This window comes from Puma concolor, chromosome B4 (genome assembly GCF_028749965.1).
Source record: "Puma concolor isolate L17-30 chromosome B4, mPumCon1.1.hap2, whole genome shotgun sequence".
NCBI lineage: Eukaryota > Metazoa > Chordata > Mammalia > Carnivora > Felidae > Puma > Puma concolor.
Window position 1 is genome coordinate 126917898 of NC_141673.1, and position 23974 is coordinate 126941871.

Here is a 23974-nt window from a genome sequence, read left to right on the forward strand (position 1 = left end):
TGATCAACATAATGTAGTAAAAGTGATACTGTGAGACATAATAGTTCATAAAAAGCTGTGTAGACTTCACCTACATCTTAGAACATTTGCTCTTAGGAAGCTCCCTCTAAGATCCCAGCTACTGATATTCAGTGAGAAATTCAAGCCACATGTACAGGTTTTGGTTAGTGTTTCAAGTGATAGCTCCAGCTGAGGTCCTAACTGACTGCCAGCCATCAATTGCCAGCCATATTGAGCATCATCCCACTCAGGCCTTCAGATGACTCCAGTCCCAGCCATCAGGTGACTGCAAGTTCATGAGCGACCTCAAGCAAGAAGTGCCCAGCTGTTAACCCACAGATCCATGACATATAATACATGTACTGCAAAATATGTGCAATACATAATACATATACTATACAATACAATATGTAATACATGTATTATAATATATAATACATGTATATCAATACATATTGATACTTCAATATCAGATTGGCATGTCTTGATTCATGACTTTAACTTTCAAATAACTGTTCGTTTTAAGTGCCTAAGAACACAGCACAAAGAAGTGAGAAAAAATAAAATTGGGAGTAAAAACCCAATTTTGAATTTTGCCTCTGCTACTACTTTTGGAAAAGTGACATTAAAAATCTCAGTGCTTGGGGTGCCTGGGTGGCTCAGTCAGCTGAGTGTCCAACTCTTGATTTTGACTCAGGTCATGATCCCAGCGTCGTGAGATCCATGCTTAGCATGGAGCCCAAGATTCTCTCTCTCCCCCTCCCCCACCACTTGCATGCAATGCTTACTCTCTAAAATAAATTTTAATTTTTTTATATAAATAAAAAATAAAATCTCAGGGCTTTAGCTTCCTCATCTATGAAACGATCTCTACAGTTTCGAGGATTCTACAGGTCCTAGCTATAAAATATATGGTGTTTTAAAAACTGCAGTAAAATACAAAAGTAAAATCATTGTCTAGGACAAATAAAGATGAAAAAATGAGATTGAATCAGAACCCTATGCCAGTCAAGGACTTGGCTCCTGCTACTATCCCCACTTCCTCAATCATCATCTTCTTTCGCCCCTTACAATGGGTCATTCTCTTCGGGATAAACAGATGTTATATTTAATACAGTCCACCATTAAAAAGAGAAAATTCCTATCAAACAGCCAGTTAAAGAAAGACTCCACTTAAACAGTAGCCAAAAGGACAAAATATAAGACACTTCACCAAAAATGTTCAAGACTGTAAGAGGAAAACTTTGCAACACTACTAAAAAATACAAAGATATGCTATGTTCTTGGATAGGAAGATTTAGTATCATAGAGACAATTTATTAATTCAAAACAAAGCCAATTTAAAAAGAAACAGTTTTGTTTTTAAACTAGTCAAGCCAATCCCAAGGTTTATATGGGGACAGCAGGAAGGGGAAGGAGTATTTAGAAAAACTTCAAGGGGGGGGGGGGGCAGAAAAGGAAATCTAGCCCTGTCAATTACTGAAATGTAGTCTAAGGCTTTAACAATTGAAATCAGGTGGTAGCAGCAGGAATGAAACAAAAAAAGTTCTAAAATAGTTGGGGTAATATACACAGTGTATATATATGTAAAGGAGCATAATATATAAAGGCAGTATTTCAAATCAGACAGGAAAAAGATGGATTATACAAAAAAATGGCGCTGGAATTTTAGGTACCCAAACAGAAAAGAATAAAGTTAGAGCCATACCTTATACTACATAAGAGGATATTCCAAATAGATCAAAGATTTAAATGTAAAAAAAAGAAACCACCAGTACAGAGACTTTGGAAGACAGTTTGGCAGTTTCTTACAAAGCCAATCATAGTCTTCCAAATGATCCAGCAACCATGCTCCTAGGTATTTACCCAACTGAATTTGAAAGCCTGCGTCCACACACAAAACACCTGTACCTGAATATATTTCATACTGGCTTTATTCACAGTTACCAAAAACTGGAAGGAATCATTATTCAGAAATAAAAGGAAGTGAGCTATCAAGCCATGAAAAGACACAGATGAAACTTAAATGCCTTTTGCTAAATAAAAGAAGCCAGTATGAAAAGCTATATATTAGATCACCTCAATTATATGACATTTTAGTAAAGGCAGCATTATAAAAGCAGTAAAAAACCCAAACCAAAACAATGGTTGTCAAAGGTTCAGAAAAAGGGAAAAAAGGAATGAACAGGTGGAGCAAAGGACCTTTTCAAGATGGTGAAGCTATTGTGTGATATTGTAATGACAGATACATATCATTAAAGATTTGTCAAAATCCATAAAAGTGTACAGCACAAAATGAGACTTTATGGAAACTGTGGACCTTAGTTAATAATAATGTACCATTACTGATTCACTACTTATAACATATGTCCCACACAATGCAAGATGTTAATAATAAGGGTAGCTTCACGTAAGGGATAGGGTGGGTATACAGAATTCTTTGTTCTGTATGCTCACTTTTTCTGCAAATCTAAAACTGTATTGGGGCTGTCTGACAGCTCAGAGCCTGGAGCCTACTTTAGTTCAGATTCTGTGTCTCCCTTTCTCTCTGCCCCTCCCCTGCTCGTGCTCTTTCTCTCTCCCTTCCTCAAAAAAATAAACATTAAAATTTTTTTAAACTGTATTTAAAAACCAAAGTCTATTAATTGTGAAACAAACAAACAAACAAAAAATGAAACCACAAAGAAAAAATGAGTTAATTCCAGTAAAGCCTGAGAGAGGGAAAGTCCTATACAATTCATAATTCTACAAAACATAATAACCATATAAAATTAAAATCTTCTAAATGGAAAAACAACAAAGTCAAAAGAACAATGTAACATACATACACACATATATGCACATAACTCAAATTATAGACAAGGTCTGTCCCTAATATATCAAAAACTATAAGAAATGAAAGGATATGTACAGACAGTTCACAGAAAAGGAAACATAAAAAGCTCTTAAACATAGAAAAGGACGTTCAACTTTGCAAATGGTAAGAGTGAAACCTTCAACTCTATGGAAGACTATCCCATGATGAGCCCACAGTGATGTATATGGAAGGGATGAATTACTATATTGTACATCTGAAATTTATATAACACTGTATGTTAAGTGAAATTTAGTTAAAAAAAAAAAAAAAAAAAAAAAGACTATCCCATCTGAAGCCTCTTCACCTTTATGGACAGGGGTCAAAAGAGAGCCCCAACCACTCCTTCCCAGGTCTCAAAGGTTCCATCTGCAAAGGTCTAGAGCAAGTCTTAGGCACTCAACTTTCTCTACTAAACAATAATTGAGAATTTGAGAACACATGTCTATTATTCCTATTTCCCAGTGCCTAAAGAGAAGCTCCAGACTATTCTTTTCATCATTAAACAGCTCTGCCTATGCATTACTTTCCACCTTCTGAAACTTCTCCACTCTGTCCTCTAGAATTCACAGTCTGTTGTCAACAAAAGCCCTGCTCCTCAGGCCTTTTGCTCTACAGAAATCTGGCTAGGGACGACACTACTCTTACTATATATGGGCCTTCTTTGCCCCCTTTACTACTTCCAAATCATTCTCCCTCCCTCTTTCCTAAAACAGTCCAGTTTTCACCAGGTCAGACTATCTTCTTAATGCAATTATTTAAAAAACCTCAATTACCCCCTCATCCCTCAATGATTTTAACTCTTGGCTCCCTACTACTCTCTCCAACATCACTCCTGTCTTAATTCTCAGAGATGTTAATTACTACACAGGTGCTGTTCCCAATATCTTGTCTTTTCAACTTCTATCCCACTTTATTATTATTAACTACCATGGTCATAATCCTAGACCATATTATTGCCAATAAATGAAAACCCTCTATAATCTCAATTTCAAGCATTCCAACTAGCACTTCTATTTTTCTAACTCACTCATTCTCTTATATCCAACTCTATACTCATTTAGGGCAAATCACCTCTTCTCCAGCTACCCTGTACCTTTCAAGTTCTTAAAAAGCACTAAGCTTGCAGGATTCATGTAGATGTTACTCCCTCTGCCTGGGACTTCTTGCTTTCAGCTCTTTGCTTCTTCTCAGCTTTAAAGTAACGTAAATGTTACCCCTTCACGCTAGAGCTTTCCTAAAAAATCTAAGTAGGTCTCCCCTTTTATTCTCCACTAAAGCACTCTGATCACTATCTCCTTCACTTGTTATCTATTTCTACCTTCCACAAGTAGACTGTCACCACAGCTGATGACAAAGGCTATATTGCTTTATTTACCACTGCATACTTGAAGCATGATACCTGGCCAGTACTCACTGTTTTGTCAAATAAAAGAAAAAATGACTGATGCCATCAACAACAGTTGGCTACCATTCTTAAAAAAAGCACTTAAAAGACCTTGAAAATTAAGGGTATTGAAAGACATCTGTTTCTCTACCGGACTGAAAATGTGTGAGTCAGAGATTGTTTTTTCCTTAAAAATATCAGGAAATATTCTATCAATTCCCAGTTGAAAAACAGAAATAGTCACAGCCCAAGTCAAGATGATACAGACAAAATGAAAAGCATAAAAATTTTAGCAAATTCTTTTCCAAAGGCCCCTATTTGTATTTTTCACAAAATGTCAGTAAAGACTATCATTATCCTTCTAATTCTATAGGAATAAATCAATGATTTACTACCTAAATAGACCCCTTAGCCAAGTAAAGAGAAAATTTGTATCATGTTTTCCACATTCAGTCAACTGTATCTTTGTCTAAAGCCAAGCAAAAACAATTCAGACATAAAATAATAGTGGAAATCAATCTGGATATCAATTTCTGAACTTTAATTTTAACTTGTTATTGTGGGTAATCAAGACCTACCCTTCACATTTATTTTTCACATGAGAATATAGACAAATCAATTAAAACTAATAGACAAAAGCTATTCATTATGTGAAGACATGTTAAGGAAAACTGCTACCATCATTCAAGTTCTCTTGATTCTAAAATGACTTTTCAGTCCATCATATGACCTCAATGGCTAGGCATTTTTCAGTACTTACTCATACACTGGAACCACACACTAAAAATCATGTGAATATCTTAGGAAGTCAGAAAAAAACTTTAAAAATGTTCTTTAAGGTTTTAACTCCAGCATATTCAAACATTTCAGGCTTAAAAAAACCTTCAATAACCTTATATGAAGCAAACACTAATAACATCTACTAGGGTTCCTGAGATTGATACAATTATTTACAATCGTTAATTAAATAATTTTAGTTAGCAATTACTAAAGTGTGTTAAATATTCTACATATCACTAATCAAAAATTGATGTTAAACTAGAAAATGATTTCTAAATTTGTCTATTTAACAAGCAATGCATTACTAACAGACATTAAAAGAAATACATTTCTAAGGCTACCAGGATATGTTAATGAATTAACTAAAAATGTCAAATAGTATATACAATATGTTCATTACATATAAATGGGAAGTAAATTCATATTTCAGGAAAGAAACAACAGAAAGATACAAAAGAAACAAAAGTGGTACCTATGGAAGATGGGGAGAAAAACAGGGATGGCCATTAGACTTATCAATGTCATCTTTTTAAGTTTTAATTTTTGAGCCAAAATAGATCTATTTTTAAAAGAAAAAAGTACAGGGACACCTGCATGGCTCAGTCGGCTAAGCAACCGACACTGGATTTCAGCTCAGGTCATGATCTCATGGTTCATGGGGTAGAGCCCCGCATCAGGCTCCACGCTGACAGCTTGGAGCCTGCTTGGGATTCTTTCCCTCTCTCTCTGCCCCTCCCCTGCTTGTGTACTCTCTCTCTCTTCCCCTCAAAATAAATAAATAAACTTAAAAAAAAAAAAGTATGTATTTTATACGAGCACATGTATTTCCTGAAACCAACACACATAAATACACTCACACATATATACGTATGGTTTAAAGGATAGAACAACAGGACTTTTAAAAGAGAAATCATTACGGAAGATTTTTCAAAACATTGGAAGCTGTGTTTCTGGGTCACAGTTCTGACTAAAGACAATTTCACAACGACGGCTCTTTTTCTTCCCCTTAAGACTTGAAACTATTTTCCAAACTGCCATAACTTTAAAATAGATGAAAAGTTATCTATTCATCTATTTGAATAGATAGATGCAATCTATTTGAATAGATAGATTTTTTTGGTTAAAAATAAAAGAAGAAGAAGAAAAGGATTTGTGGGGGGTAGGTGGGGGAAGAAAGACTTGATATAAATTATTTTATTTGTGCACTAAATAATTCTACAATATACTGATGGTTATAAATCATTTTGATAAAAATATCAAAGCTTACAGAAAAAAAAACTTTCCCTCAAGTTCCCTGCACAAATCCCCAAATCCACCCTCTTAAATAGATCTGTATATTTTATAAAATTAGATTAACACCAAATGGCAATGCTTTCTTAAAAAATCCAGACTGTTGCCTAGTACACAAAAAAGCTTATGAAATGCATTCCAATCCATAACTACCCTCTACTTCAACCTACCCTACCTAAATTTGTCTCAGGAAATGTCACATCACATGGGTGTAGTTTCAGGAACGCCCCTCTCACACCAATCTTCTGTAAAGCGCAACCAGGTATCCAGAATACCTCCCTGACAACCCACAGTAATGTCCAATATTCTTATGCTACCATCAGCAATCATAACTAAACATACGATTAAACTAAAGTAGGGGCGCCTGGGTGGCGCAGTCGGTTAAGCGTCCGACTTCAGCCAGGTCACGATCTCGCGGTCCGGGAGTTCGAGCCCTGCGTCAGGCTCTGGGCTGATGGCTCGGAGCCTGGAGCCTGTTTCCGATTCTGTGTCTCCCTCTCTCTCTGCCCCTCCCCCGTTCATGCTCTGTCTCTCTCTGTCCCAAAAATAAATAAATGTTGAAAAAAAAAATTAAAAAAAAAAAAAGTATTAAACTAAAGTAAACGTAAACCAGATCTCAAGTTCTTCATATACACTAACTACAAAATGATTTCAGAGATTAAAAACAAATTTTAAGTGGTTACCAGATGCTTGGGGGAGAGGGCTATGAGGAGTTTTCTAGTAAACAGTTTCAGCTGGGCATGACAAAGAGTACTGAAGATGGATAGTGACGTTGACCCCATAACAATGTGAATGTACTGAATGCCACAAAACAGTTAAACTTATAAATTTTATGGTACACTGTATGTACTTTACCACACACAATAAAAGCAGACAAGCAAACAAAAGAAGTATGAACACCACCGTAAGTATCCCATAGTTTACTACTCACCTGAGAAGAACTTGAATAATTTTCTACTACGAAGTAGATCTGAGACTATCTGACACAATTTGTAACAATCCTTCTTAGGCATGTAGGTACAACACAATAATTTCAGGGGCCCACAAAAATGTTTTATTTTAAAAGAAAAGGAAAAAAATGAACTTCTGAGGCAAAGAAAATGTTTGGATGTGTAATAATATATTGTCTTGATAACAACACAGTCATAAAATAGTTTTATTAATTTTCATGGAGAAATGGACCCATGAAGGCAAAAGTGCCCAGGGCCTGTGAAAAGTCCTAATAGGTGGCCCTAATGGTTACCACTTCCTATTATGAAATTACCAAGTTACAACAAAAAGTGAAATGCACCTGGATAAATATAAAACATTATTCTTAAAGAGAAATCACACATGAACAAATACTAAGAGTTTGAAAATTTTTTTAAAGCTCAATATCAGAATAGCATCTCAATTACTATTTAATCCTTTTCAAACAATTCTTTATTAATGAGAGCTGTGAAGACATATTACATTCATATAAATAAACAAATGCTTGGAAATTAACTTAATGAGGATTTAAAGGAATCAGAAAGAAATAAATGTTAAGGGAGGAAATACAAGTGGAAGGAAAAGAGAGAAGAGGAAAGGAGAAAAGACTACTTGAAAGGACAAACAGAACTAGGGACGCCTGGGTGGCTCAGTTGGTTGACTGAGTTGGTCTCAGTTGGTGACTCAGTTGTCTGACTTCGGCTCAGGTCACAATCTCAAGGTTCATGGTTTTGAGCCCTGCGTTGGGCTCTGTGCTGACAGCTCGGAGTCAGGAGCCTGCTTCCGATTCTGTGTCTCCCTTGCTCTCTCTGCCCCTCCCCAACTTGTGCTCTGTCTCTCTCTCAAAAATAAACAAAAAAATAAAAAGCACAAACAGAGCTACACTTCATTGTTTAAATTAGCAAAGTTGAAAATACTCCCTAAGTAAATTCATAAAAATTGCACAATGTCAATTAAAATGCCCAAAAGAAGAGCGTGTAGGTGGCTCAGTCAGTTAAGCATATCTTGATTGTGGCTCAGGTCACGATCTCTTTGTGGGATCGAGCCCCAGGTCAGGCATTGTGCTGACAGCACAGAGCCTGCTTGGGATTCTGTCTCCCTCTCTCTCTCTGCTCCTCTCCCGCTAGCTCTAGTACTCTCTCTCTCTCAAAATACGTAAACACTTTTTTTAAATGCCCAAAAGAGGGGCGCCTGGGTGGCGCAGTCGGTTAAGCGTCCGACTTCAGCCAGGTCACGATCTCGCGGTCCGGGAGTTCGAGCCCCGCGTCGGGCTCTGGGCTGATGGCTCAGAGCCTGGAGCCTGTTTCCGATTCTGTGTCTCCCTCTCTCTCTGCCCCTCCCCCGTTCATGCTCTGTCTCTCTCTGTCCCAAAAATAAATAAACGTTGAAAAAAAAATTAAAAAAAAAATAATAAATGCCCAAAAGATAGCTGAAATATTCAGCAATATAATGACAGCTATCTAAAATAAATACGAAAAAAAAATGAGCATGTGTCTAAACTATTGATATTATATTTAAAAAACACAAATGGAACACAGCTTTTAAAGCTACAAAGACCTTTTTTGAATTCTATGAATTATTTTTATATATTTATTTTTTAACATAATTTATTGTCAAATTGGTTTCCACACAACACCCAGTGCTCATCCCAACAGGTGCCCTTCTCAATGCCCATCACCCACTTTCCCCTCTCCCCCACCCCCCATCAACCCTTATTCTCAGTGTTTACAAGTCTCTTATTATTTGCCTCCCTCCCTCTCTGTAACTTTTTTTCCCCTTTCCCTCCCCCATGGTCTTCGGTTAACTTTCTCTAGATCCACATATGAATGAAAACATATGGTATCTGTTCTTCTCTGACTGACTTACTTCACTTAGCATAATACCTTCCAGTTCCATCCACATTGCTGCAAATGGCCAGATTTCATTCTTTCTCCTTGCCAAGTAGTATTCCATTGTGTAAACAAACCACAATTTCTTTATCCATTCATCAGTTGATGGACATTTAGGCTCTTTCCATAATTTGGCTCTTGTTGAGAGTGCTGCTATAAACATTGGGGTACAAGTGCCCCTATGCATCAACACTCCTGAATCCGGGTAAATTCCTAGCAGTGCTATTGCTGGGTCAGAGGGTAGATCTATTTTTAATTTTTTGAGGAATCTCCATGCTGTTTTCCAGAGCGGCTGCACCAGTTTGCATTCCCACCAGCAGTGCAAGAGGGTTGCCATTAAATTAAGACATATTAAATATATAAGGACAACATAGATGGACCTTGAGGGCATTATGCTAAGTGAAATAAGTCAGAGAAAGACAAATACTATATGATCTCACCGATATGTGACATCTAATAAAACTGAACTCACAGCAATAGAGAACAGGTTCATGGTTTCCAGAGGTGGGGAATGGGGGTGAGGTGAAGTAGGTGAAGGTGGTCAAAAGGTACAAAGTTCCAGTTACAAGTAAGTTCTGAGGATGCAATTACAGCATGGAGAGTACAGTTACAATACTTTATCGTAATTTTAAAGTTGCAAAGGGAGTAGACTTAAAAGTTCTCACTACAAGAAAAAAATAGGGGAAAGAATAACAAATAAATGTTACTAGGAAAATAATGTTAACATGAAGAAAAACAAACTGATCTCTTCAGCTTCATTGTACATTACACAGAATTTCAGATAGATTATAAATTATTTAATTGGAAAAATATGAAATATTTCTAGTAATGACAGGGAGTTTAATCTTTGCATTTCAAGCAACTAACCCATTATAAAAGGTGACTACAAAATGGAATATCAAATTTATCTTTATCAACATAAAAAGAAAACTGACAGAATGAAGAGAAGAGGGACTTAGTAACTGAAATACCAGATAAAACTTGTATCTCCAAAATATACAGGGATGCAGCTAGGTTGATACCTAGTGTTTAAGGGACAAACTGTCAGAAAACTGGAACTTGAATCAAAAAGAGCTAAAGTTGCACCCAGTTAACCACATGCCAGGTACGACTATAAACATTTTACACATGTTAACCAATCTCACACTGACAATTTGCCCCCTACATAGAAGATGCTATTTTTAATCCTCCATAGCAAACAAGGAAAGTGGTCAGAGCTCAGATGTGAACCCAGGCAGTGTCACTCCAAAGTCCATGCTCTCAACCACTCAGCTAGCTGCTTCTTTCCTCTGCACAACAAAAATTCACGGACCTGTCTACTCTACAAATCTAAGCCTACCAGATAGATATAAGTTACTACAACACAAACAAAACAAAAATAAGAGTGATTTTGATAGAGTGTTTTGAGGATTCACAGGACCGTGATATGATCTGCAGCAAAGGGGATAAAGAAAGCTTCTAGGAGAAATGGTATCTACATTGGGCCTGCAAGGATATGAGACACAGAGACAGAAAATGGGAGAATAAAATATTTCACACTAAAGGAATAGAATGACCAAAAGCATTAAACTAAGGTAGAAAAGCACTGGCAACTGAAAAGCTTGAGTTGAAAAAAATGGTACTCAGGGGAAAAATAAATGGAAAATAAGAGAGCCAGATGCCTAGAGGGAGGTCAGACTTAACTGAGTGCAGAAGGGAGGGGAGTAACATGGGAGGAGTTGTTATATGGTAACGAGATATAAGAAGCGGACAGAAAAAAATGGAAATAGAAAGAAACATCAGAAGGTTAATTCACTAGTCCAGGCACGGTAGCGAATGTCTCACGTAAAATGGGACCAACAGAAATAGAGAAAAAGGAATAGATCCGTAGCAAACAGTAGCTACTCCAATTCCAATTAAATTAAGGAACTAACAGGGTCAGGACTCAGGTCAGAAAAGGACTCAGCATGCTAATATGTAATAACAACAAAGGGGATATGGATGAGGCCACATGTGGAGGCCACGCTTTGGGGAACTTGGCTGTTCTGGGGACAAGGGCTGCATGTTATGGGCCAAAAAGGGCTTGACTGAAGGGGTAGAAAGACCTTGAGGACAAACTGCCCCTGCCTGGTTTGGCTATGCTCAAGAAGTTAACTGAGGAAACTTCAAAATATCAACACTTTTGAGAGATACTATGGAGGCAGACTGACAGAATTTCTCAACAATATTAACGTGGAGGTGACTCTGAGGTTTTAAGAACAAATGAAATAATCTTGTCATTAACAGAGACAGGGAACAAACGAGGGGAAAAAAGGTTTAAAGCAAAAAGAGACATGACTTCAGGTTTCTACATGTTGAGATGAAAGCTTATACAGTATCATGTCCAGAAACAATGATGTGTCCTCAAGACTAGTGCTAGAGTGAGAAAAATCACAACTGAAAATAGAGATGTCACCCATATAAAGATATAAAGAAGTTGTAAGATTTAAAACAAAAAAGTACTAGAAAAGAAAAAAGTATTAGGGAAAAAATGGATCAAAGAAAGTTTAAGGAAGCATATATTTAGAAGGGAAGGAAGGAGAGCCAAAGAAAGCATCATCAGAGGGTTAAGATTGGCACCACAAGAATCAAGTATAATACAGCAATGCTCTCTTACATTTTTCACAACCAAGTACATAAACAAGACAGTATTTTTGTGGCACAAAGGGGTAAATGAGGCTACTAATAACCTGACATTATTAGCCCAGGAATTAAGGAAACTATTAATCTGTATACCAGTTGTTAATCCATTTGCTGTATTGAAAGCTCTGTATTAGGCTTTACGCCAAAAAGTTTAGGATTATACTGTCCTAAAACTCTCTTTCATAGCCACTCTTTTCAATTAGGTGCAATGTTGCAGATATGACAAAGAAGAAAAGAACTGAAAAATAACCATGAAACTGAGAAATCACTAATGGTTTTAAAAATCAGTGGGAAAAGCTAGACTTCAGGAAGCAACTATGGACAAGGGTAATTAAAATAGCAACATTGTTACCAGTCATGTTACCCTAAATGGTCATAAAGAGTAACTTAAATGGGATGATTCCTCAAATCTTGCCGGCCAAAAATTCTCAAACTAATTTGTAATATGCTTTACCTTGTGGCTCTCATTTTATTCACGTTAATAAAGAGAATAAATAAAGCTCCTTTGAAACTCTGCAACACTTACCCAGTGCGAGACTGACCGACTTTGTCACAAATATCCAAAATGAGGCCCCAATCCTCAGCAGTATTCATCTCACTGGTTGCTTTCTCTGTGTATTATGGAAAGAAAGCATAGACATATCATTTTTAAAAATCTTTAAGAGGTAAATGATCACAAATTAATAAACTGTGATAAAATCAAGTATCAGCAACAAATAGGAATGGCTGCCAGGAGTGTGTTCAATGAAATGTTCAAGTCCATCTTTAAAAGGGGGTAGGAGCACCTTACTGTCTATTACAACCATTTTCCCGATAAACACTTCAGTTGCTTGTTACTTAATATAATAAATAGGCCACTGATGCTTATTTATAAAAAAAACTACATACAGGTCTACCCTTTTCCACACACAGAAAGACTAAAATAAGAAATACCTTCATTATCAAATAATTCTTAGTTTTACTTGCCAGTGAAGAAACATGACAAATCTCTACCAAAATGTTTCAGGTAATTAAATTATATGATTTTGTTGATTTTCGTGTCTGACATGGGGAAGGGGGAAAAAATGAACAAAAGAAAACCAAGCTTTAACTGAGTATTTTCCATTAAATAAAAACTTGACAAACTAAATTAAAAACATCAACAGAGGTACCCCATACATTGAGTCCATCATCTCACTAAGCTCCCTCCCTTAATTACAGCAAAAGGATTTTTGAAGCAAACACACAATGACAAGAAAAACATGAGCAACAATTCCTCAAAAACTATATAACAATATAAGCATGTGGCACCTACTTAGAAGACCCAAAAAAGGTGCGTCATATACTGGCAGTAACAAAAGAGCTTAAGAACCAGCCTGTTTTCCACCACCGAATTCTCAGAAAAGTCATGTCCTAGTAGCAGAAGGTAATGCCTACAGCTGATAGTGGAGAAGAAAGGACTTAGGGACAATGGGTTAATGCTCTGGGAAATGTAGGTAGGCACCTACTTTGCCTTCCTTATTCGAAAGCTCTTGCAACCACTTCTCTCCCACCCACCTGAGTAAATGAATGATTTGCTTTCTGAAGATAAAGAAAGGTTTCCTTGATAAAGAGACATCAGGCACAGTTGACACATAAGCACCAAAAATAAGGAATTACTTCTAGTTTCCAGTACAGCACTTAAGGAACTTGGAAGTTACCACTCCAACCAACCAAGTAAAAAGCTATTAAATAAAGTGAAAACAACTCTTCTTAGATCCCTCAGAAGTGGGATCACAGGACAAATGCTGTCCCCAAAATCAGAGACACACAGATAGATGGATACATAGAAAAACAGAGCAGAAACCCGTGAGCAGAAACGTCACCAGAAACCAGTACCATAGATCTAAATTTTAACAGCCAAATTGCTGGAAGCTAAATGTGCACAATTCTGAGTTAAAATCCAAAGGGGCCCGGACACAAGAGAGTTACTGCATTTTTGCAAATTTTACTTCCATAAGCTCTCCCAGGATCTCAAGGTGAACACCAGAGAAAATTTTCTATTTTTCAGCAGAGGAAGGGAGACGATAACCACTGTGAGATACACCAGAGCATTCTCTTCTTAACAAGGCCTACCTGTTAATTATTTTAACTAGCACCTAACCGACTAGTGTTTTACCAGAGATTAACCCACCTAGGGTAAAGGAAATTCCCAACTCCAGTCTGCTCCAGCCTTATGTTTGTAAGGGGATTACCCAATTGCAGCCCATCTGGCAATCCTTTCCCACCTAAGAGGGAAGAAAAAGCTGAGCATGGGAGAAATTCACACCTCAGGGGCAAAGGCTCATTTTAAAAGACTACCTACCCACCAGACTACAGAACACTTCTTCTTACCTAACATCTTACCATTACAACTGGTCTAGCTTTCAGCAAGCCACCGTATAAAACAAAAATCACAGTTTGAAGAGTAAATATTAGAACCAGATTCACACATGACAGGAAATGTTGGAATTATCAGAAAAGGAATTTTAAAAGCTCTGATTAATATGCTAAGAGCTCTAAAGGAAAAAGGAGACAATATGCAAGAACATATTGTAAGCAAAGAAATGGAAAAAAAGCAAAAAAAAAAAAAAAAAAGGAAATTCTAAGAAAGAATCAAAAAGAAATGCTAGAGATCAAAAACAGTCTAATAGAAATGAATGCCTGTGATGGGACTCATCAGCAGACTTGGACATGGCTGAAGAATGTATCTCTGGACTTGCACATATGTCAAGAAGAACTTCCAAAACTGAAAAGCAAGAGGAAAAAAAAAGATGACTGGAAGAAAAAAAAAAAACAAAAACCTGCAACAGATCATCCAAGAACTGTAGGAAACTACAAAAAGTCAAACGTAGACATAATTGAAAGAGCAGAGAGGAGGGGTGCCTGGTGGCTCAGTTGATTAGACGTCCAACTTGGGCTCAGGTCATGATCTCAAGGTTTGTGAGTTTGAGCCCCATGTCAGCCCCCACCCCAAAATAAACATTAGAAATAAAGAAATAGCAGAGAGGAAAGAAACAGAATACTTGAAGCAAAAACAACTCAACATTTCCCCAAACCAATGTCAGACATCAAACCACAGGTCCAGGAAGCTCCAAGAACACCAAGCACAATAAATATCAAAAAACTACACCTAGTTATATCATTTTCAAGCTGCAAAAAAATCAATGATAAAGAAAAAAATATAAAAAGAAATCAGCAGAAAAAAATACCTTGTCTAAACAGGAGTGAACATAAGAATTACATCTGACATCTCAGAAACCCTGCAAACAAGGAGGAAATGGAGTGAAATAGTTAGCAATGAGAGAAAATAACCATCAACCTATTATGTACCCTGTGAAATTATTCTTCAAGAGGAAAGCAGAAATAAAGACTTTCTCAAAGAATCATTAAAGAAATTTGTTGCCAATAAACTCACCTTGCAAAAAAAATGTTTAAAAAAAGAGCTCTTCAGAGAGAAGAAAATGATATAGGATAGGGTGTATGTATGTTTCCATAAAAGGGAAATAAATGACAGCAAGGATATCAGGAAAAGGAGAGAGGAACTATGAATATTTCATTATTCGTTTCACTTGCCTGCACTACCAGTGAAGTGGTATGTTATTTGAAAGAGCAACCACTAAAAATAGCAAAAATAGAAGTTAATTAATATGCTACAAAAGTGAGAAGACTGAATCATATGAAATGTTGCCTTAAAGTCACAAAAGGCAAAAAAAAAAAAAAAAAGAAAAAGTGGAAGAAAAAATAGGAAAAAATAACAAGGGCTACAACTAGAAAACTGTAACAGATATGGTAGATATTAATCCAACAATACCACATTAATGGTCTAAATGTTAATGGTCTAAATACAAATATTATCAAAGTGATAAAAAAACAAGATGCAACATATTTTGTCTACTGGAAGCCCACTTTAAATACAAAGACACATAAACATTAAAAATAAAGAGATGGAGAAAGAGATACTATGCTAACATCAATTAAAAGAAAGTGGGAGTAGCTACATTAATTTTAGAGCAGATTTGGGAGCAAGTAAAGTTACCAGGGATAGAGGCATTACATAAGGTAAAGGGTTTAATTCTCCAAAAAAGACCTAACATCCTTACTATGTACATGCCTAATTACAGAATGTTAAAATAACAATGTCAAAAAGTAACAGAACTGCAAAGGTAAATAAATGAAGTCACTAATATAATTGGAGAGTTCAACAGCCCTCTATAAAAAAAATGGACAAATCCAACAGGCAGAAAATCAGTAAGGACAAAGTAGAATTCAACAATACCATCAGACAATTGAACATAATTGGCATCTACAGACTATCCAACAACAGCAGAATACACATTCTTCTCAAGCTTACATGAAATATTCACCAAAATACACTGCATGGCCATAAAACACACGATAATAAATGTTAAAAGATTAGATATCTTACAATGTCTGCTCAAGGACCACAATGGAATTAAATGAAAAATTATTAACAAAAAAATAGCTAGAAAATCACAAAATATATGGAGATTAAATAACATGCTTCGAAGTAATACACAGTCAAGGAAGAAATCTCAAGAGAATTTTAAAATATTTTCAACTAAATGAAAATGAAAGTACGACATACCAAATTCGTATGATACAGTTGAAATCTATGCATACTGGAAAAGTTTACAGCTTTGAATGCATACATTAGAAAAAAAATCTAAAATCACTAACATAAGCTTCCACTTTAGAAAACCAGAAGAGCAAATTAAATCCAAAGTAAGCAGAAGAAAAGAATTAGAGCAGAAATCAATGAAACTGAAAAAAGAAAATAGAGAAAAATCAATACAACCAAAAGTTGGTTCTTTGAAAAGATCGATAAAATTGATAGTTGAAAAAGAAAAAAATAAAGAGAAGATACAAATAACTAATATCAGAAATGAAGGAGATGTTACTACAGATCTCACAAACATTAAAGTAATACGAACATTACTATGGCTCAATAATATTGAGAGGATCATGGGAACCTCCAATTTATAGCCAATCAGTAAGAAGCACAGGTCATATCCTAGACTTTGATTGGCATCTGAAGTGGAGAGTGAGGACAGTCTTGTGGGACCGAGCCCTTAACCTGTGGGATCTGACATTATTTCCAGGCAGATAGATAGTGTCAAAATTGAGTTAAATTAGTGGGACACTGGTCAGTTATCCACTGAGAAGCAGAGAGCTGCTCAGCAGTGTTGGAAAACCACAAATGAGAATTATGACTAACTCTAGGCCCACAAATTTAATAACTCAGATAAAGTGGATCAATTCCTTGAAAGACACATCTGTCACAGTACACACATACAAAAAAAAAGACAATCTGAATACCACATTTAAAAAACTGAACCAACAGGGGTGCCTGAGTGGCTCAGTCAGTTAAGTGCCCAACTTCAGCTCAGGTTATGAGCTCATGGTTTGTGAGTTCGAGTCCTGCATCAGGCTCAGAGCTCTCAGCTCAGAGCCTGGAGCCTGGATTCTGTGTCTCCTTCTCCCGCTTGCACTCTCTCTCTCACCAAAAAAAAAAAAAAAAAAAAAAAAAAATTGAACCAATAATTAATAACCTTACAAAACAGAGAGCATCAGGCACAGAGAAGTTAATGTTAAATTCTACCAGACATTTAAAGAAAAAATTATACCAATTATCTCCAATCTCATCTGGAAGACAGAAACAGGAAATCATTCTATGAAAACAATACTACCCTACTACCAAACCAGACAAAGACATTACCAGGAAAAAGAACTATAGACTAGAATCTCTTATGAACATAGATGCAAAAATTCTTAACAAGATATTAGCAAATCAAATCCAACAATATATAAAAAAGAATTACACTTCACAATCAAATGGAATTTATCCCAGGTATGCAATGCTGGGTCAGTATTCAAAAATCAATAAATGTAATCCATCTCACTGACAACTAAAGAAGAAAAAAATCACATGATCTTATCAATAAACTCAGAAAAAGCATCTGACAAAGTCTAACAACTCAGGATAAAAATTCTCAGCCAACTAGGAATAAAGGGTACTTCCTCAACTTGATAAAGAACATCTACAAAAACATCTATAGTTAATATATTTCATGGTGAGACACTAGTAGCTTTACCACTAAGATCAGAAATAAGGCAAGGATGTCTTCTCTCACCATATCTTTTTGCCACCATACTGGAAGTCCTAGCTAATGCAAAAAAAACAAAAACAAAAACAAAAACAAAAAAAAAAACAGATACATCACATACATACACACACACACACACACACACACACACATATATAAAGTACTCAGATTAAGAAGGAACAAATAAACTTGTCTTTCTTCACAGATGACATGTTCATCTATGTAGAAAATCCAAAAACATCATCAACAACAAAAATTCCTAGAAATAATAAATGATTTTGGCAAAACTGTAGGATACAAGGTTAATTACAGAAAAGTCAATAGCTTTCCTACACAAGAGCAACAAACAAGTGTCAGTTTAAATTAAAAACACAATACCATTTATATTAGCACTCAAAAAAATAAAATACTTGGGGTGCCTAGGTGGCTCAGTCATTGGTTACGTGTCTAACTTCGGCTCAGGTCATGATCTCTCGTTCCATGAGTTTGAGCCCCGCGTCAGGCTCTGGGCTGATAGCTCAGAGCCTGGAGCCTGCTTCTGATAGCTCAGAGCCTGTCTCCCTCTCTCTCTGCCCCTCCCCTTTTCACACTCTATCTCACTCTCTCACAAATAAACAATAAAAAAATAATAAAATAAAAATGAGTATAAATCTACAGAATACGTGTAAGATCTATATGAGAAAAACTACAAAACTATGATGAAAGAAATCAAAGAATTAAATAAACGGAAAGATATTCCATGTTCAGGGATATTTACAGCAGATTTATTCGTAATACCCAAAACTTGGGAAACAACCATGACATCCTTCAGTAGATGAATGGATAAAATAAGGTACATTAGAACAATGAAATATTATTCAGTGGTAAAAAATAAAAATGAACTAACGAGCCATTAAAAAACACAACAAACTGGGGCGCCTGGCTGGCGCAGTCGGTTAAGCGTCCGGCTTCAGCCAGGTCACGATCTCGCGGTCCGTGAGTTCGAGCCCCACGTCAGGCTCTGGGCTGATGGCTCGGAGCCTGGAGCCTGTTTCCGATTCTGTGTCTCCCTCTCTCTCTGCCCCTCCCCTGTTCATGCTCTGTCTCTCTCTGTCCCAAAAATAAATAAAAACGTTGAAAAAAAAAAACACAACAAACTTTAAAGGCGTACTACTAAGTGAAAGGAGCCAGTGTGAAAAAACCAGATACTGCATGTTTTTAACTATATGACGTTCGAAAGAAGGCAAAATTATGGAGACAGTAAAAAAAAAATCAGTGGTTGCCAGGAGCTGGAGGGAGGGGAAGAGAAACAGGGGGAGCACACAGGTTGTGTGGGGCAGTGAACTACTCTGCATACAACGGTAGACACATGTTATTATGTATTTGTCAAAACCCTTGGCAGATACAACACCAAAAGTGAATGCTAATGTAAGCTGTGGAATTGGGGTGATGATGACAGGCATATGTGGGTTAAGAGACTACAACAAATATACCACTTTGCTGCAAGATGCTGATAGTTGGGGAGGCTGTGCGTATGTGGGGGCAGGAGGGATATAGGAAATTTCTTGACCTTCTGCTGAATTTTTCTGTGAATCTAAAACCACTCTAAAAAATAAAGTCCATTTTTAAAAAATTAATAAATAGATGAATTAAGCAACTGCATGAATGCTGATACTTGCTGTGAAAAAAGGAGTTTAACACAGAAGCCTTCCTGACTGGTATCCTTTAAAGGGCCTGCTTACAAGCATTGCCTGTGTACAGGAACTTGGGTTTAGGGAAAGTTCCCACCATTCACAGAACTGAGAAGACTGACTCCTTATGTCTAAACTGGTTGTACAAACGTACAAACACTATGGTTTTTGCTGAATACCTGCTTTCCTTGTGGGAGTTTGGGTTACATGCCAAGTAGAGTATGCCTACAAGATCAGCTCCCAATAAAAGCCCAAGCACTGAGTCTCTAATGAACGTCCCTGGATGCAACATTTCATACATGTTGTCACAACTCACTGCTGGGGCAATTAACTATATCCTATGCAGAGGACCCAAGGAAGCTTGTGTCTGGTTTTCCCGGACTTCATTCATGTGCCCTTTCCCTCTGCTGACTGAACTTTGAGTCCTTTCACTGTAATAAATCGTAGCTGTTCTATGTTGAGTCCTATGAGTCCTGGTGAATTCTAGACCTGGGGGGCTGGGAGTGGGTGGTCTTGAATCCTACCCCCGCCCTGCATCAAATATCTGCCCTCTGAGAAATTATTCTATTCTACCCCCTCACCTTCATCTTACAGGACTGCTCTCTGGGGATTCCAGGTCAGCCCAAGAGGAAACACCTAAACACACTCAAGATCATGATATGAAGGGGTAGAGGGAAGTTCCACAGTAAATGGCATACCACAGCAACCTATAATGAAGTTCAGTTTATAAGGCCTAACCACATGATTACGGCTTCTGAAGTGTTTTCTATTTCTCTGGTATTAACCATGGGCAAACAACCAAGGATTATCACGTATCTGAGAGAATCTTCTAACATAGAAGATACAAGAAAAGACAAAACAAATACAGAAAACAAAAAAAAAAAAAGAAAGAAAAAAGAAAAAGAGAAAAAAGCAGAATACGGCAAGTTAGAATAAACAAGAGCCTATGTAGGAGGGAAAAAATTTCAAAAGAAATCTGAAACAAAATCTGTACAGAAGTAGACATAATCTGTCTTGACGGGAGCACTCTAATTTAAGAACAGATAGTTTAAAAGACAGCATCATCATGACCCCAACTAACATTTTCATTTTTTTTAACCTAAGATGGGTTGGGAGTGAGAGGCCTGATCCACACCAAGATTCTTACCTGCAAGGGTTGGTCTTGGTGATGACAGTGAGATTCCTGCTCTCCACATCCCCTCAACGCCCTGCAGCCTGGTTCAACAATGATACTCATTTCCGCCATTTTGATCTACTACTGAGAGCTGGAGGTCAGAGCTGGTTTAAAGCAGAAAAGAGCAAGCAGCCAACTCTGTCCAAATTCTTTGCAGGCTTACAACTTCTGATCCACAGCACAGCCCCAAGGGATAGAGCAACACCTACTAGTCAGTCACTGCCACCAGACGCTGGCAGTGAGTTGTCACCAACGAGTAGTGGGTACCTATACCTAATCATCCTACCGTCTTCGAATAGGGAAAATAACAAAAGCAGGTTATTCACACAAATGAATTCCTTGTATAAGAATACAAATGTCTAATACATCTGAGATCTTGGTTAGGTAACTTATTTGCAGGAAATTACAACATTTGGACAGACATTCAACAAAATGGAATAAGTTTCTAATCTATGCCAGGCTCCATCTGAAGTAGCTTCGACTCTAAAAAAAGAAATGAAACCAGCCGATAGAGACCTAAATAGATGACAGAAAAAGTGTCACAGAAAAAAATGGAAAGCCCAAGCAAGCTTAAAAAAAGGTAAAGACCTGGGGGGGAGAGAGAAAGAGAAACCGGAAAGGCTTCTTGATATACTTAGAAACTAAAGGGGCGCCTGGGTGGCGCAGTCGGTTAAGCGTCCGACTTCAGCCAGGTCACGATCTCATGGTCCGTGAGTTCGAGCCCCGCGTCAGGCTCTGGGCTGATGGCTCGGAGCCTGGAGCCTGTTTCCGATTCTGTGTCTCCCTCTCTCTCTGCCCCTCCCCCGTTCATGCTCTGTCTCTGTCTGTCCCATAAATAAATAAAAACGTTGAAAAAAAAATTTAAAAAAAAAAAAAAGAAACTAAGAAGAGAACAGGATTAATAGCAAACTCTTTTGTTTCTATTTAAGTATAGTAAATATACAGTAAGTACAGTAAAGAGTGAAGTTATAAAAACAGAAGAGAAGCATAACAAAGAATCTAGGCTAGATACAATAGAGACTATGTTGTGAAAGGTTGGAATCACTCAAAAACCTAAAATACAAGATGTTGTGTTTGTCTTAATTCAAGAAACAGAGAGCCAATAAAATTTCCAGCAAATAAATAACCTAACCAGAGCTGGACTTTCAGACAAAAATGAATACTACCCATATGTGAAAATAGTTTGAAAGGGGAAAAGAAGAAAATAGAATGAGAACTGAACAGTACTTTGGAAACTAAACAGGTTATTTAGAAAGCAAATGTTGAAATGCTATTTAATTTCATTTGGGCTGCGGGTATACCAAGAGGATAACTGAGTCAAATTTACCTGTCACTGTTCAAGCTTACATAATATACTGTAAATCCCTTGAAAACAACAACCATTTCTATTTTGGGCAGTTTTTTCAATATTCATGTTCTCAGCCTAAGTAATTAATAAATACTAAACTTACGCAATCACAATATGAATCCATAAAAGTCACAGAAACACAGAGACCTTTAATAGCATCTACCTCAATAATTTTCAAATTTTACTTTTCAGTACAGGAAACCCTCCACAATGTAACTGTGATGCTACCTTCTGTTCTGTTCAGAGTTGTGGGCACAGAACTCCACAAGTTTCCCCGCACTTCACACACAAGCAACAAGCGCAGGGGTTCCCAGGTCAAATGCACTTCTGATCAACTGGCTACAAATTCAAGGGTTCCCATTATCCCCCTCAGGTTCATTAATTCACTGTAACAACTCAGAACTCAGAAAAGTACTTATGATTACAGTTTTATTACAACAGATACAAATCTGTACCAGCCAGTGAAGAGATTCTTGCACAGGGTAAGGTCTGGAACAATCCCAAACCCAACGCCTCTGTACCCTCAGGACACATCATCCTCCTGGAACATAAATGTGCATCACCAACAAGGAGGCTCAACCAAGATTTGGTGTCAAGAGCATTTATTGGCATTTCGTTACGAAGTTATGAAGCCACCTCCTGGAACTCAATCTCCAGGCCTCCTACTCCTCCCTGGGGATCTGGCTAATATCATATGATTCAAAGTCTCAACCGTCTAATCACAAGGTTAAGCTAGAGTGACCAGCTTCCATGCTGAGTCATCTCATTAACATAGACAAAGATCACACACTCTCATTCAATATTCTTTTATAAGCAAATCTTACCTTCAAAGAAACTCAGTTGTAAACCAAATCCAAGTAGAACTGCTCTAATTGAGGAGACCCAGCGAGACCCAACCTCTATTAGACCCTCCTCTAATTGAGGAGACGCTATGGATCCCCAACCCCTATGAAACCAAAGAAAACTGAGTGACTCATCCTGATCAATATCCTCCAGTCTAACATTTACTTCATCTTAGAAAAGGAAATCAAGTCATTACTTTGATCTGATAGTGTATTTAAATAATTTATTCATCATCCTTACTGACTGGTAGCCAAACAAGCCTTTTAAAAAACATAGCGCATTTATGCATTTAAAAACATAGTGCAAAAACAAGAAAACACTTAAATTCTACCATCTTATTTAAAAATATAATAGCTAAGCTTATTAAAACTTAACTTATGGATGCCTGAGTGGCTCAGTCAGTTAAGCATCTGACTCTTGATTTCGGCTCAGGTGATGATCTCACAGTTCGTGAGTTCAAGCTCTGCATCAGTGTGGAGCCTACTTGGGATTCTCTCTCTCTCCTTCTTTCTCTCTCTCTCTCTCTCTCTCTCTCTGCCCCTTCCCTTCTCATATGCAAGCGTGCTCTCTCTTTCAAAATAAATAAACTTAAAAAAAAAACTTACTAAAACTTCAATAGTTAACTAGAAATGATATTTTTATGTCTGATCAAATATAAACTGCTTATAACCATTAACAGAGTATGATCTTACAGTTCTGAATTAAGTTGTACCCAGGAGTACGTCAGCAGATTGCTGAAAACTCGTGAACTACCTACCTTCTTACTCTCCAATGTATAAACAGGATCAGGATCTGACTCAAACTTCTAGAGATGAGAAATGCAACCCATGTCAGAACTCTAGAACTATTCAAATTCTTTATAGATGCTGCCTCACAATCAACAAGAGCAATAGCACAGTTCTTTGTCAGTGACAAAAACAGCGAATATTTTTAAATCGGATGAACAAAAACTATTAGTAACAATTCAACATGGTTTTGTGAACA

At 37.0% G+C, this 23974-nt stretch overlaps 1 protein-coding gene across 1 annotated transcript in view; it reads right to left on the bottom strand.

Annotated features, from left to right (window-relative positions):
• The window catches only part of STAM (signal transducing adaptor molecule), a 79374-nt gene that overhangs the window by 45220 nt on the left and 10180 nt on the right, over positions 1 to 23974 (bottom strand). The window contains exon 2 of the mRNA XM_025930380.2: positions 12357 to 12441. Coding sequence (XP_025786165.2) covers positions 12357 to 12441 — 85 coding nt within the window. The remainder of the gene's footprint in view (positions 1 to 12356; positions 12442 to 23974) is intronic.